The 16,458-nt window shown below is 39.5% G+C and overlaps 1 protein-coding gene and 1 non-coding gene across 2 annotated transcripts in view; both read right to left on the reverse strand.

The window, feature by feature from the left end:
• Window positions 1–763: 763 nt before the first annotated feature.
• The window catches only part of LOC129359410 (rho guanine nucleotide exchange factor 17-like), a 64,913-nt gene continuing 49,218 nt past the window's right edge, over window positions 764–16,458 (reverse strand). Inside the window, exons 3-24 of the mRNA XM_055029026.1 lie at window positions 14,715–14,897; window positions 11,494–11,610; window positions 10,528–10,620; window positions 10,237–10,413; window positions 10,083–10,133; window positions 9,866–9,975; window positions 9,689–9,774; window positions 9,433–9,551; window positions 8,233–8,440; window positions 7,914–7,987; window positions 7,667–7,750; window positions 7,476–7,579; window positions 6,921–7,030; window positions 6,358–6,477; window positions 6,009–6,276; window positions 5,734–5,820; window positions 5,407–5,474; window positions 5,176–5,324; window positions 4,901–5,075; window positions 4,494–4,589; window positions 3,953–4,135; window positions 764–3,830 (exon numbers count right to left, since the gene is read on the reverse strand). Coding sequence (XP_054885001.1) covers window positions 3,622–3,830; window positions 3,953–4,135; window positions 4,494–4,589; window positions 4,901–5,075; window positions 5,176–5,324; window positions 5,407–5,474; window positions 5,734–5,820; window positions 6,009–6,276; window positions 6,358–6,477; window positions 6,921–7,030; window positions 7,476–7,579; window positions 7,667–7,750; window positions 7,914–7,987; window positions 8,233–8,440; window positions 9,433–9,551; window positions 9,689–9,774; window positions 9,866–9,975; window positions 10,083–10,133; window positions 10,237–10,413; window positions 10,528–10,620; window positions 11,494–11,610; window positions 14,715–14,897 — 2,871 coding nt within the window. The 3' untranslated portion in view covers window positions 764–3,621. The remainder of the gene's footprint in view (window positions 3,831–3,952; window positions 4,136–4,493; window positions 4,590–4,900; window positions 5,076–5,175; window positions 5,325–5,406; window positions 5,475–5,733; window positions 5,821–6,008; window positions 6,277–6,357; window positions 6,478–6,920; window positions 7,031–7,475; window positions 7,580–7,666; window positions 7,751–7,913; window positions 7,988–8,232; window positions 8,441–9,432; window positions 9,552–9,688; window positions 9,775–9,865; window positions 9,976–10,082; window positions 10,134–10,236; window positions 10,414–10,527; window positions 10,621–11,493; window positions 11,611–14,714; window positions 14,898–16,458) is intronic.
• Window positions 13,324–13,396, reverse strand: trnam-cau (transfer RNA methionine (anticodon CAU)). The gene has a single exon. It is a non-coding gene; the product is annotated as a tRNA-Met (tRNA).

Consider the following 16,458-nt stretch of genomic DNA (forward strand, 5'->3'; position numbering starts at 1 on the left):
CCTTCTGCCTCTTTCAACTTGGAGCCATTCCCATTTGAAATTTCCCTCACTTCCTCACAGAATTTCCAAACGAGTAACTGAGCCTTTCTGCAGACTCATATATAACTTATTGGGACAATTTGTACCAATAGCTCAGTACCAATAGCTCAGTACCAATAGTTTAAAAATGTTCCAAATATGTCCAGTGGTCTGAGTGCAACATGTGACATAGATCAGGCTTGGAAATACTCTAAAATATGAAAATAGGTCAATGAAAGAATTCTACCGGTGAATGATTTTCAGTATCAGTTGCTCATTTTGATGAGACAGATGAAGCTTTGTGCTGGTGTTTTTCCAGCCATGTTAGTCATCCCACAGATCTCCGTTGTGAGCATGTGTGAGTCTTCATGAAGGAATGTCTGTTTGTTGGACTGCAATGTTACAAAGCAATTTATTGTGGGTCATTGGGCTTAAATGTTTTGCTGAGTAACACTGATAAATGAGCCACAGAGTAAAACAATTTTCACACAACAATGTGAAATACAGCTATAGTTATTGCCAAAACATGTCTTTTCATTGATGATCAACTATTTGTCTTGAAAGATTCGACAGATGATGTACATTATTTTTGAATTACAAGCATCTTCAATACTAAGTATTAAAAATACAAATTATTTACAAAAGGGAAATACTCATAATACTGTTCTCAGTAGTTTTCTCACTTCTTACCAAGAATAAAGAATTCAGATAAAGCTGTAAGTTAAGAGCACAAACACAAGCTGGCCCCAGTGAAATGATTTATTTTACAGAGGAACCAAAGTGACAAAACTAGAGCAGCTACATACAAGAAAAAACTCTGATAGACTGCAGCCAAGACAATTTGTCAACCAGGGGCAGAAGAAAACAGAAGGTCAGCAGAGCAAAAACTAATGTTCTTTTTTCGCCCCTGCAGAAATAAGCAACAAAGCAGACATTTTGAAGCTACTGTAAATGCAACGCCATCACGCAAACAGAAATCTGTTTATTACACCTCTTTTGTCAGGGGCAATATGTTTTATTCCTTGTGACAGTTCAAATGTTTTTTTATGCCTGAAGGCGCATGCAGAGGACTAAGGGGGGAAATACATAGAGACAAACCTCACAGAAACATATAAAAATATGCCATATGACTTATATCAACAATTGAGGACCGTGAGTGCACTATTTACAGAAATTAAGCAGTATATATACCAATATTTACATCAATACGACTTAGTTCACATGTTGTCACGTACATCTCAGTGAGATTAATGGAAAAGTTGGGATGATACAGATTACTACCATTTGCCTTCTTCTCCTAGTCACATATAAAGTAGTATGATGATACTCATACCTTCATATTTAGGATCTAACGTTTCATAAGGAGTCTTAGCAGATCCGTTTCACTCATTTCCGTCTACTTCTTCTGGAATTATCGACGATAGGTGTTACTTCCGATAAACTCCTTTCATTTGAACCTTTTAAAAACATTCAACTAAAATTATTTATTACAACCACAATGCAAAAAATCAGCCAAAACTACAGTTCTGGTCAGAGGACGTGAAAACACAATAGGCTACCACCATTGAGTGCTTTTTCTGCTACCAAGCTCCACCCTGTTTGTGGAGTTCATTGAAAAAAACCAACAGTATTTGTACCTCCTATAGCCAGCAAAAATGTGTATATTTAAAAAAATATTTACCTTACATCAACAGTTAGGAATGCTTTATGGATTCTTCTTGAAAGTAATCATTTGCGCTGGGGATGAAAAAAAAAAGTTAGCAGTAAAATTGAAGACAACTATGTGAGTAGTAAGCGTAGCTTAGCCCAATTCATAAACCAACAAAGTGGGCAGAAAACAAGGGTGGGGGGGGAGGCATCTCCTTTTATTCATCTTACCTAAATAAATGCACTTGAGGAAATTAATCCACATCTATGCTAACAGATGCTCACAAGCTAGTTAGCAGTTAACTGATTCTCTTAGTTATTTCACAGGGAGAAAGAGCTTAATGTGGATGTGATTGGAAGTGAGAATCTTGAGGTGAAGAGCCCAGATGGCTGATAAAGTGCAATGAGGCTTTCAAGGCTTGGAGGGATCAAAGACAATCACCGCTTAACCCCCAAAGCCTGAGGCTAACACCTATGAGAGCGTGCGCAAGGACAAGAAGTCAAGGTGACTTTTACTAGTGTGTAATGTCCTTAACCTTTAAGCCTCCTGAAGAAATGCGTAGGCACTAAGCATTTGTCCTACTGACAAACTATCTTGTTTGTAAATACCAGGTCTAAAAGTCCCTCTGGATAGGGGGTTTGTTGTAAGATTAAAAAAAAAAACCCTATACATGACATGGATCTGACATGAAATGCCACTTATGAAGCATATTTGGCACACACAGAGGCATCAGTGACTGTAATCAAGCAGTCTAAAAGCTGCTCTCTGATACTACACAAGGCAAAACCGTGGGACATTTATCCTACAGCAAAAACATCATTTTTGGTCTAGTCCAAACCCTGCACTATGAACTGTTGTGGCCATGAGGGAATGGAGTTAAACTACTTGTTTTAATTCACCCTCACAATCAGGTCAGGGCGTCTGTATTCGTGGTTTCCAACAGAAAAAAATTGAAGGCTACATCTTCTATAAATTAAGTGCGGTAAAAGAAGGCGCTAAAATTAAAAGCATAAATACTGTACACAACTATTTCTGCGTCCGTAGCTTAGCATCATCAGTGGAGAGGCTCTGTCCAGACATGACAAAACTTCATGGCAAAAAAAAAAAGATCTTTAACGTATACAAGGCTTTGGCATGACTGTGTTAAGGAGGAATGCACTTATATTTCACTTCCCAGTGGGACACAATTTAAGCGTAAACTGAGAGCAAACGTAAAACTGACTGAGCCAACCAAATGTGCAAAAATCATGGTCTTTTTTTATTGTTTAATAAGGCTGTGCTTTATATGTGTGCAATGTTTCACTGTAATGCTCCCTCTACTGGAGGAAAGATGACATTGGCAGTTTCACAAATATGACTAGCCATTGTGAAAACAGATAATCACCACCTGACTGGGATCAGAAAAATCTGACAATACATCTGATATTAAGGCTAGCATTAAATTTCAGCTGAAAAAATCTGACTAAAATAAAGTAAGAGTTTCAAATTACCATTCTGAACTATGTCACATTTAATGTACATTGTTACAGCTGATCTTCATCTGCGGATGAAACGATGGACTGAAGTATTTCAAGTTCATAAATACTAAATTTCAAAGAAAATGCAATGCCTTATTAATCACATCACATGACTCAATCCTCCTATTTTGTGCACTGACACCCTGAAGAATCCAGATCCGCCTGTGTAAGTTCTTTATTTGTCCTCAGTTTGAAAATAAGTCCATCTGTGCATGTTTATTTTTGGAACTTCGACTTTCTTATATCTCTTTTGACAAAAAAAGAGCAAAAATGCACACACCGCCAGGAAGACGACAAAAGCTGAGAGTTTGATGTGGTGGTATTCATTCATGAATCCAGGAGGGAGCTCAGAGTTGTGTCATAGCATATGGAGACAGATGGATTGAGCAAAAAAAAAAAAAACAATGCCTAAAGGTGCTGGAGGGAGATCGGTCAGTCTCAGACTCTCCAGAGCAGTAGGTGATTGGTACTGTCATCTCGACCGATGGTTTCGCTGCTGTTGGTCAGCCTAAAGTCCTCATAGCCATCTCCACCAGAAATGACGAGATGATTGGTCTTCACTGGGATGTGTGTGGAGGTTCTGCGGTGCGTGGAGTCTCGCCTCTGGAGGCTCCCATCATCTACGCTGCTGCTCGGTGGCTGATTGCCTAGATCCAGAAAAACTAGGGTTATTTTTGTTTGATAAACAAAAACTTAAAAAGTACTGTTTTCACAGCACTGTAAATGTGAAGGATTTCACTTTTATTTTTTTGCCAAAATAAGAAAGTACCTGTGGAGTCTGCTGTTGTTGGAGGGAAGTTCATGTCAAATCCTTCTGGTAGCTCAATTGAAGTGAGAAACCGAACATGCCCTGTGTGCCCATGAGCCGATCCGATTGGAACCAGAGGAGACTTAAGAGTCCCGGCACCAGTTCCTATGCTCGCTGTTGGGATCGCCAGTGTAAGGACCACTCCTGAAGAAGATTAAATCTCTTTGAAAATCAGGGTCTACCACCTAAGGTCCTTGTATTTGAAAACTTAAACAAAAGCACAAACTTAGAATTCGTACAATAAATCGCCTTTAAATTCTGCAGGCCAGAAATGTTAGATTTACTATTTAAATTCTCAATGTAAATTTGCAAACCACAATACAATGCAAGAAAGTTTATTGCTGTGTGTGTGGGGCAGGGGATAGGAGGGGGGACATCCAACTTCAGTAATGTTGATTTTTCTCTTGTGCAGATTTAGGTTGTATTTCTGTTGCTGTTGTTCCATTAGCATCGTGCTACTGTAGGACACTGCAGTTAAACCAGACAAACTCAATGTCCTCACCTGCACTGGTTCCGATCCACAGCAGATCCTTGCAGGCCAACAAGGCGGTGATCCTGAGACAGGCAGCTTTGTGCTGTCTAATGATTGCATCTGCACCTGAATAAAAGTTAAATAATAAAAAAAATCACGACAGAGGGTCAAATTGATTTTTTTAAGCCATTTTTTGATGAGTGGTCTGTGAGATGTTCAAAGCATTGGATGTCACATTGTTTTATGACTTCACTCTGCTTTAAACCTCTCCACTCCTACAACAGTCACATAAAATCTATCTCAATAAAATGCATCACAAATTATGGTTGTACTGTGAACAAACATGAAAAAAAAAGCTCAAAGGAATGAACACTTTTTGAAAGCCACTGTGTACAACTAAAACCCTCTGTATAAGCTCAGAAACTGTCTGATCTCACCTGCAAGCATTTTGTGCACAGCCGGTGCCACATCCACCTCCGTCAGGCTCTCCCAGGACTCTGCGTGATACAGCCTGACCTGTGCACTGCCCTGCAGCGAGAGCCACACACCCTGACCATACGCCACCATGCATGTAACACAGCGATTGCTATCAGTGCCGACCTGGAACCAGTGCTGGAAAGGAGGAAGAAAAACCAGTGATCTAGATCTCCATTACTCTCGTTTGCCATTGTGTAATGTGGAAAGTCTTCATCTTGAGCTTTGCTAAGCTTACCTCCTGCACCAGTGTAGTAGAGTTGATGATAAGGACTCTGTTTTGTGAGCCACACCACAGTTTCCCGCCAACAGGAACCATTTTGGTAACTGGACTACTAGGAGTGCCAAGAACTAACATCTGGGAAGATTGAGGATCCCAGAAACTACCTGGAGATTGAGTTCAAAATGAAAAATGCCATATAAAAGAAACTATTATGCATTTTTCAAATATTTTTAGTCGTTAGCTCACCTGCTTCTCTCTGATAGACGATAACCTCTCCATTTGCTAATGATACAAACACTTTGTTGTCAAAGTACCTGATGTTGGAGGGGAAAAAAAACAAAGTTGAAATGAAAAACATCAAGTTTAAGCTACAAATGACTCAACCTTCATGTGTTTCTGAGCTAACAGTAAAACAGAATTTTATCTTTTCCTTTTTATCAAAACAACTCTACGTTGTAATTGACATCTTGGATCTCAGTGAGACAACCTGTATAATTAAAGGTCAAATAAAAAAAGAACAAAATATAAAGATTTTTAAAGAGTGATGGGTCATAAGTGAAAAGGCAGACTTACAATATACAGAGGATGGAGGCCGAGTGCTGCATTTTCATGCTGTTTTTACGGTTTCGAATGTTGTCTGAGGACTGGTACACGTGTATGCTGAAGCAAACAGAGATGTTACAATTAGTCAAGAAACCTTCTCAAGATGTTGGCTGCCTCTCATCCAACAGCCGCTTTCTTTAGGCACTGGCCTGCACGTGGCCCTGAATGCACGGATATTAACGTACTGACAATGGCTGGATGGATGTGCTGGGAATAATAGAAAAGAAAAGAGTTCATTTTCTTACCATCCATCTTCTGTGCCCAGCCACACAGAGCTCTGATACGCCTCCGGATCAATACTCAGCAGATCCTCCAGACTCGCTCGGGTGAATGACCCCCTGGAGGACCGGCGCATGGCCCGGCCGTCCATTGGACTCTCTGTGTGGGCGCGACTCCCTCCGCCTACTCCTAGCATCCCAGGAGCACCATAGGAGCTCGGGATAGGGAACTCCTGCTCCTCCTCGCTGCTGGTGGTCTCGGTGGCCATGTCCTTGGAGCTCAGACCCTCGTCGTCTTCAGGAAATGAACAGAGTAAAGTCCGACGAACTGGCAGATCTGGTGGTTTAACTGGCTAAATCTGAGACAATTACTCACTGCCGTAGCTTGACGATATTGTGGAGTGACTGGCCTGACTCTGCAAAGTTGAAGAAGGACTAGGTGAATCTTCATCATCTGAGTCATCGCTGTCAAAGGGAACAAGCTCCGCCCCCGGTCCTGGAGAAGATAAGCCCAGAATCTGAAGGAAGGCTGTTTTATTTTACAACTGAAGTTGTTTTAAAGATCCAAAAAATGTTACTTTATCACATCATTAAAAATTAAAGATCTGATTCGATCTTATGGTCCACAAATGACAAATTTTGGATGCTTATTTCTTAAAACAATCATGTATAAGTTGGTTGATGTTGCAGGAAAACAATCTCTCAAGTTTGAAAGCCTTTTTGTTAACTACATTTCGATCACGTTGTAAGAAATAGGGGCAATAAGTTAGCAAAGCGATTGCATAAGGCGATTGCACCAACACAGCAAATCATCAGACAGCGATCTGCTATGAAAGCTAAAATTGATGGAGATTTTAAATCTTGAAGTATTCCCACCAACCACACAAACATAATTCAAACAGACTTAAGAAACTTGAGGGTTTTGTGGCAGTAGCTAACCTGTCGGCTGCTCTGTTAGCTCCAAGGTCGAAGGTGAGATGGAAATGTTGAGCTGCTGCTGTGGATGAGCGGGAGGCCCAGAGGTCGGAGCAGGTTCTGACACACGATCCCTGAGAGGACAGCATGGCGAAAGCTTTACAATCACACTCATCAAATGTTTCAGCTCCATCAAGTAATGTGTGCCGGATCTCTATACCTTTAGCAAAATAAAGTGCAGTTGACTTCCCGAAATCACCAAACATGTATCGTCCTCAAGAACACATCTCTGTGTTTTCTGATCTGACATGTTTTATCCCACAAATTTTTATTTTATTCTCTGTTTCACTCCAGACCCAGTTTATTGCTAAAAAGCTCAATCTCAAAGTCAATCATAGGTCCAGTAAAACTGAGAAATTCCAGATTTTATGCGCCAAACTTTACTTGGTTTTTAACAACATGAAACATAACATTAATATTAACACCAGTTATAAGAGGATGGCGGAACATTTTTGAATGTATACATGTCAATGAGGAAAAATAAACTATTGCTCATTTCTCCTTTCACTGTGCACCCACCTTCCTTTGAGTCCTGGAACCACAGCAATACAAATGATCCTGGCCGAGCAGACGGCGATGCAGGCCTCCACCGTGGGCTCATCTTTGATATTCAACAAGCAGACCTGGAGCGAAGATATCACATCACTCAAAAGGGCTGCAAATTGATTTTGCTCTTAGTAATCAGGTGATCTTTATCTATGTCCTCTCACCTGGCCTACATATCCATCACTGTTACACACCCAAACCTCACAGCCACTGTCAGGACAGCTGTGGCTGGGCGAGGCACACGAAAACTAGAAAACAAACAAATCATAAATACATTTTCTTTTAGAACATGTTTTTTTTTCTTCTTTTCACTCATTATTTGACTATTTGGCACAAGCAAAATCAGCAAAATCCAAACATGGACAAAGACACACAGGAATAGTTTGTTTTGTGTGTGAAACAGAAACACACCTGCATCCCACTGCGGGTCTTCATAATAGGGATTGCCTTCAGGAATTCTGGGTCCCACTGGTCCTTGTTCATGGCTGAAAGCACACACAAAAACTAATCAGGAAGATTTTAACAACATAAGTAGAGCTGGGCTGCTCTGATTCATGATGAAACCCAAGAATTCAACTGTAAAGTTTTCTTAGATTTTGCAAAATTGAAAGGAAATGTAGCTTCTCAGCTACAGGTAGACATAAATGTTTGATAAAAGAATCTCATCCCCTTCAGCCCGTTTCCTGTAGGACAGCATTTATTTGATCACACGATGCACGTTCTCACTGACCCAACTTCTTCTTGGCATCCTCAAAGGCCTGTTCGAAGCTCGACCGGGCGTCGGGCGAGCTGAACTCAAAGACGAAGGTGCTCTCGGCGGAGGCTGTTGTGAACTCCAGTTTTGTGGGCAAGAAAGTCATGCTGAAGGCCAAAGACTGTTTCTCTGAGAGCTCTTTGTGAACCGAAGACATCAGATCTTTTATGACCTCATCTAGAGACTGAGAGGAGCAAATGAAAAGATGAGGGAGTTTAGAGAAAACACAAAACAAAAACCCATTGGTTAATGCGGTTAAAAAAAAGAAAGCTGTGTAAGAAATATAATTTTTAAAAATCTACAGAAATCATACATTGTGTGAGTTTAGCTATGTCACACAATTAAGAATACAGGTGAAGGCATGAAGGGCAGCTGGAGATCAACCAGCTGGCCAAATTTGTTACTGGCAAGAAGAGGGTGAATGCATGGTGATTGTAATATCCTACAAAATATTGAGGAAACTAGTAATGTGGACACATACACTAGGTCTGGACAAATTTCCAATTTCAAAATTCCAGACTTGCATTTTAAGAAATTTTCAGTTCTTTTTGAGCCATTATTGCATGAAAAAAGTAATGCAAATGAACAACATAGACAAGTAGCATTGTTTTCTTTGTCTGTTTTTTTTTTTTTTTACTGTTATGAGTTTATAATCTTAAAAAAAATCTTACATTTGCCTTTGGAATTTTACAGAACTTATAACTTGAGTAAAGTAGAAAAAAAATCACTCATCCTTATGATTAATAGGTTGAGGTTGACATGTTTGTCCCAAATTTTAGAGCATTAGAGCAACCTAGTAGAGAATTAGGTTAGTCAGAGTTTTGCATGATTAAAACTGATAAATCTATGAGTAAACACTTATTTTATATCTGGAAAATTTAGAGCTCTATTAATAATTTATTTATGTAATTTTATTAAGTATCTTATACTGATTTGCTTAATGTACTCAGTTGCATTAAAATAATAATTACAACTATCCGGTCGTGCGTTCGCACCCCTATGGCCACAAAAAAAACTTTTTTTCCCCTTTAAAAAAAGCAAATACATAAATACAACTGAGGTCTTTGGATTCTCTAGTTCATCCTCCAGAGCTGGAAATAACTAATAGCAAATACTATTTTTTTCTAAACTTTCCCATTCAAGACCTGCACAGACACATGTGCTTGTGGCGAGTACCTGATGTGGGAAGCTAAGGGTCTCTGATAGTTTGCTGATGTGACCCAAAGTGCTGAGATCCTCATCTAAACGGGTAATCATCTTCTGGACGCTCTCTTTGTTGGTTGCCTGAGAAGAACCTTTGGGAGAAACATGAGAGACATTCAAACATTAGGTTATAAGTTTATTTTTATTTTCATCATGCATGCAGTGAATTGATATAATAACACAAAGGTAAAAACTACAAATAAATAAATAAAAAAAAAATAAATCATACTTTTCACCACCTCCACGTCCTCTAAAGGAAGTTTCCACAAAAATTTGTATTTGCTGGAGGTATCTATCACACTGGCAGCAGAGTATCTGAAACAGAGAGGTCGCATTCATTTTTTGGACGCCAGGAGGCAGTGGGCTTTAGAGACGTGCTGTGATGGCGTGCGTGATTGTTGCATACAGGCTCATGGAGCTGCGCCTCAACGAGCCAGACTTCCTCTTGAGAGTGGTGCAGATGATCAGATCGCTGAAGAGGAAGAGGGATCGGTCTTTCTTACCCCCCACAGTCTTCTACAGAAAGACAGGAACAGCTCCGGTGATCTGAACCACATTCCTTTTGTAATGTCTGCTTGATACCATTGAACGTATTAGAAAAGAGTTTGCTACATTAATCTTACCGCCTCCATGACTATTTCCTGCCTCAAGAATTTCCTCTGTGGATTTAGAATCTGTCAAAGAAAAAAAAAACAGCAATTAAAAAAAAAAAGGGCTAAATCAATGCAGTGCTTGTTCAGGTTGGTAGATGTATAAACAGTAAAAGTCACATCTCACATGTTCAACTCCCTCTATGTGAGCCTCGATCTCCTGGATAACCCTGGCCTCCCTCTCCGCCTCCTCGGCGGAGCGACGCCCCTTGTTGATTTTCTCCGCCAGTCGTTTGATGTTCTTCTGTGCGTCCAGCAGAAACGGATGATCTGGATGATCCTCCGGCGTGTGCTTCAACAAGTCCTTGAACAAGCAACAAGAACAACAAAAAATAAAAAATACATGAATCCCTCATTATGCTACCCGAGTGGAGCTGGAGTCTCACTTCTAGCTGTGAAGCGAAGACAAAGTGGCTACCTTAACCAGCAGCTCGTATCGAGGAATCCTCTGCACCGGCTTGATCATCAGGTCGCCCAGAGCCTGCTTCTCCTTGTTCTCACGCATGTTTTGCTTTTGGGTTAGAGGAAGAGAGACGATCGACACACACAAAAAGAGCATGTGAGTGGTGAAATGGACTGAGGCCTTCCCTCCTGGTTCATGTGTTTGTGTTTCAGAGTTCCAGATAGATTGATGTTGATTGGAACTGGAGGCAGCTGGCCAGTATAAGACTAAAAGGCACACCACTTCCTGGAAGTCTCTCGCTTTTTATCTTCTCCTGCAAGCCAAATCTAATTAAAATAAATCTAATTCTAAGTTACACCTGCGTGTTGCTTCCCATATTTTGGTTTTGGTCTATGAGTCAGGCCATAACAGTAGCTTGAATTGATTTCTTAATGGGATAATATGGGAGGACAACCCAGGGCATTACATGCAGCATAATAAAGGTAGCAGAAATATTGGTTGGCCAGAAAAACTATGACAATGTGAATAATTGTTGGAATAATGATTGGGTGAAGTGCTGAGCTTGTTTCTGAAAATAAAACCTGTTTTAAGAAAAGAGTCATGCTTGAGGTACTTTTAGGAAGTCTCCCCATCTCTCTGAAGACACTTTGACTGGTGGTCTACTGCAGGTAACATAAGTATTACAATTTTAAACTCCCTAAAATCTGATCTGTGATGATCTTCACAACTTCACCACAAGATGGCGAACTGGTTCTATTGTCCACAAATTTGACTGCAGTGCCAGAGCAGATGTGGTTTAAAAAAAACCCAAAAATCTTGCTTATTGACATAGTTGCACTGAATAATTATCATACAGTACATTTCAGATGAGGGGTTTGATTGCCTAAGCAGAGAATTCAAAGTTTGAACAAATTGTCCTACAAACAAGAGCAGCTGCTGACGCGCGTAAAAGAAACACCAGAAACTTGGTCAAACACTCACCTCCAGAAACTTGTGAAATGCTGGTTTGGCCTCCTTTGCAATCCTGACTGCATCTTTAGCGTTGAGAAAATTGTCAATGTATGCCGAATACATATCAGCGAGAGCATCTCTGGAGAACTACAGGAAGAAAAAATACACTGATTACCCCTTTAGGAACATCAGCCTGAAAATGATGTTTTAACTTTGAAAGAAATACGCGGTAATTTGAGCTAAATTTACAACGAGGACACAGACATTTAGATTTAATCTCTGTACCAATAAATGTGTAAAAAAGTAAAACAAAACAAAATTAAATCCCCAGTACTCATAACAAAGCAACAAAAAACAAGTTTACTTTCTTTTTTCCCTCAACAAAAAAACTCAAACTGAGATTTAAGTGAACTATTTTTAAAGGAAATAAAAATTAAAAATATTCATTTTAAAAATTAACATTTAGCTCTTTGATATTGCAAAAGCAAACTGGTAGCTTTGTTCTCCATCCATCCATCCATCCATCCATCCATCCATCCATCCATCCATCCATCCATCCATCCATCCATCCATCCATCCATCCATCCATCCATCCATCCATCCATCCATCCATCCATCATCCATCCATCCATCCATCCATCCATCATCCATCCATCCATCCATCCATCCATCCATCTTTACAGCCTTGCCTCTTCCCTGCCTATTTAAAGCGAAACATTTCGGACAAGAGGCAGAGCCATTGTTCTTATTTATCAAAAATATAATTTTCAAAATCTCTTCTTGTTTTTAGTAATACTTCCAACCAGCTACAGGAAACACAAACCAGGGAAAATCTAAGACACGTCACATTTGCCAGGTTTCTTAGAAAAAACTCAATCCTTCAGTCAATCTATTTGTCTTGTATTTTTCTGCCTCCTTCAATCACACACATGAACCCAGATGACTCAGCCTGACCTAATTTTCCCTCAAATGGTTGAAGACCAACAGGGAGAGAAAGAGAGATGGAGAGATGAAATTGTAGCACAAATCTAAACAGAAGGGGAAGGTATGGAGGGAGCTGGTTTTTAAACCCATTACTGAGTAAACAGATTTTTGTCAGTCTATCAAACATGACATTTTCCTAATTATCTCAGATTTTCTGCTCCCAACCTTTCATGCCCAAATCCCTCCCTTCTTTATTTTGTTCATTCTCTGACTTTGGGAACTCACAAGCAACGTCAAAACAAAAGCCTGAGTTGTGGAGGACACATGAGGTAAAAAGGTGAAGTTCTTTCCAGTAGATTTTTTTTTCCTCTAAGTATAGTTCCCTCTGATCTTTACTTAGCTTTAATTAAGAGTGTCCACTTGTCTAAATGTTAACAAGAAGATTAAAACTGCACTGCCAGAGAGTCCATAACACAATGCCTTGTGTTTAACTTTTTAATCCCCTGATGTTTGCACACTTAATACGGTCTAGAAAAAAAAAATCTTTTTAAGCACTGACTTTCAAATTCAAAACATGTCTGGGGCTGTGTGCTTTTGTTATATCAATATGCAAGTGTTAGTTTTTAAAGCGTAGTTTATGCACAAGAACAAGTTTATTTTTAAATTACAAGTTAGGGAAAAGTTTATGGCTTCATTCAAGAGCAGCTTCAAAGAGACTTTGAATTACTTAAACATGTACATTGAAATACAGAATGTGCCTACGTTTCTAAGGATTTGCAATGTAAATTATCTGAAATAATTAAAGGATTACTATCAAACTATGTGAAGACATTTCACAGCACGTTTTCTGACAAAGCTGATTCTAACAGAGACACAAAGGCAGACCGCACCAGCAAAACGAAAATGACTGCTGTCGTAAGTGAAACAAAAGGAACCTGCCCCGTGTGAGGCTCGAACTCACGACCTTCAGATTATGAGACTGACGCGCTGCCTACTGCGCCAACGAGGCCTGCTGCATGCTGCAGCCGCTTCCGTTCAGATAGTCGGGGGAAGGTGGTGCGCGCAGGGAAAAAGGTGACGCAACAGTGCCTGTTAGTGGGGGAGAAACACCACCACCACCAACTTCCAGCTATAGAGACTATTTCTCCATGTAGCTGCAGTTTTACATGAAAAACTATGAAAAATTTTTGAGAACCAAGAAGAAAAGATGAGTGTTTATAGAATAAATTTCACATGTAAATGGTAAAATGTTCCTATGTTGCTTTTAATTGAATTTATCAAGGCTTTATAATCACTTCAGGTTTAAGAAGTGGGGAAATCGAATGCAGAAACTATAAATTTGTCTATAACATAATGCATTTCTGCTTGCTTGCTCAGAATTTCTCTTTCTTCCTGCCTTTTTCAAAGAGCAAAGCTAACATTTAGACTGACGTTGACCGTTTGGAGCAGTGTTTGTTTATCATCTAGGTCTAGAGCCATCATTAGGTCATGGGAAATTTTAAAAAGGGGCACAGAGCAGTCTCTAGAAAAAAACACAGTCCTGAAATATTGCCACATGTGGTCCGCCCCTCTTTATTCTAGCTTCTCCTTGTTGAAAGAATTGTTTGTCTTTTCAGGGTTACATCCAGTTTAAACATGCATTTGTCCTAGCCGCCAGACTTTAAATATTCATTACAGAAATTGAATGCTGTGTGAATTTTGACAGACAAATATACATTAACCAAACTAACACACAGTTTTATGCAGGTTTAGTAAATGTCCTACATAAACAAATCAACAGCATCCTCCACGTTGGCTGGCTCTCCTTGGTAAATATGTTGATACTAAGTTGAAATAGCATCTAATTACACTGATAAAATCAGCAAATCCTGCTTGCAATTTAAGTACGTGTCTTTAGCAAGCATAACGCTATAATTGCTGAAAATGAAATCACAGATGCCTCAGTTGGGTGAAGCTCAAGCAGCTCCTGTAGAATTAATGCAGCTGAAGCTAATTACTGAGATTTTAGGTTGATTGAAGTCTCTGGGAACTTTTAATCGGTAATCCACGGCTTTCTATTTCCGTGGGCTGTAATATAACAGGCATTTCTCTATGATACTTGTCAATATGGCATTTCTGCAAAAGATTTGGACAAGCTATAGAAATGCTGGGACACTATGCTGCTGACAGATGAGATCATAGCTGAGCAACTTGGATGCTCATTGCTCACACTATGTGGGTAAGGCGCAAGAAACACTGATGATCAGTCAGCTTATTCATGCTTAAATCCAGGAAATATAAACCCATTCAATTTAAACTTCTCACCCATAGCTTTTAGTTCCACTTACTGAATGGATGAGGAGGTGTCCAACCGTCTGCCTGTCGTGCCATTGGCTGACACAGCCTGCAACCTGCTCCAAGAACTGTTCATGATGCTCCAGGATCTCTGGGATCTGGTAAAACATCTCGTCCACCAGCAGGGGGTCCACAATGGAGCTGCCGTCTGGTTGTTTCAGAGGACGCATGTAGCCCTGAAGGAAGAAAGGGACAACTCAACTGAAGAGTTTTAGAAAAATTGAGGAGGCAGTTTTAATAAAGATTTGATATGGAGCCAATTTCCAACTAATATGAAAGTGACCGAGGTCTGATTTAAACAAACAAAAAAAAGAAGAAAGGAAGAAATGAAATTGGATTTGTGTTGTACAGAATCCAGTAGGGGACATTAGGAAAACTTTTCTTTTTGTTACCTTGCAAAACTTTTGCATTACCTTGCATTACGCTTTGCGTTCCCTCGCAATGTTCTCACTGCAAAATTTACTAGTCTATATTGTATACAGTCACAAATGCCAATCTCAAATTTCAAATCTATACACAGTAAAAACGTGTGTATTATTAACTCAATGGTGGAAATTTTTTTTCAATTTATGCACTGCATGTTTATGTCCTTTTGTGAAAGGTTGAGATGGAAACAGCCCTTTAAATCATTAGGACCAACACAAAACTGTCAGATAACTTATTACCCCATGATAGTAACTCAGAAATAGCCTACAAAGTTTGGATGTATTTTTTTTCTTTCTTTCTCTCCTACTTACGGAAAGTTTCTGTTTATATTATGAGTTTGTGAAATTTCAGATATTTCACAAAGAGATGTTAACATGGGAAAACCTGACGATAAACTTATATTAAAGCAGAAAATACGACGGCCACCGTAAGAAAGGCTTAAACCTAGGTATTCAATTACGTCACATGAACTGTTAAGTAAATCATTTTGCGAGGGAACATAAAAGTATTGTGAAGGATTGCAAATGAAAAAAAATCCTACATGTCCCATAGGAGGTTCTGCAGTGTTAGTTATACAGTCACAAAAAAAAACAGAAAAGAATAATATGGGGAATTAGCATTTCCACTATGATGTGCACTAAGCTTTATTATGTGTACCATTCAGAAAAGATACCAGAGAACCACTATTTATAAAGATCAAAATAAACTCAGGTAAACTCTACTTTTTAAAAGCAATTTGCTGCATTGCATTTTATTTAAGAGTGTGAGAGTAAAAGGAGGCCTGAATGCAAATGCATGTCACATGTTTCCATTTTATATTCGCAACAACGAAAACCATGTATCCTGCTTCTCCGCTATGTGCTACTTTATATTACTCCATCATATAAAGTCCTCCAAAATCACATTTTGTGGTTAATGTCATAACATGTAGAAAACGTCTTGGGTATGAAATTTATACCCCATTGCAAGGCATTGTTGCTGGAGCTCAATGAGTGGGATCCTGATGTGATGACAGGTGTCATGACACGCAGCTAAAGGTTCACAAATCCCCCTGAAAGTGTCTGGTCCGAGGCAGCAATAAACAACTCGGCTCAGAGTTAGAACATCAGCACAGCAGGATCTGCAAGATCCCAAATAAACAATGTTTGTGCCTCTGTTGTCATCTCCATTGTTTTTGTTTTCTGGGATCAGTTTTTCTATTTCCCATCATCACTCTTCCAACACAGCAGCGCTGAGCATGAGCCGCAGGGCGCTTTCATTCGGTTTTAACAGATCGATGGGGCTAAATCTGCGGCTTGTTAAACCAGGGGA

The sequence above is a fragment of the Poeciliopsis prolifica genome, unplaced genomic scaffold (genome assembly GCF_027474105.1).
Source record: "Poeciliopsis prolifica strain line A6 unplaced genomic scaffold, Auburn_PproV2 SCAFFOLD004, whole genome shotgun sequence".
Lineage (NCBI taxonomy): Eukaryota > Metazoa > Chordata > Actinopteri > Cyprinodontiformes > Poeciliidae > Poeciliopsis > Poeciliopsis prolifica.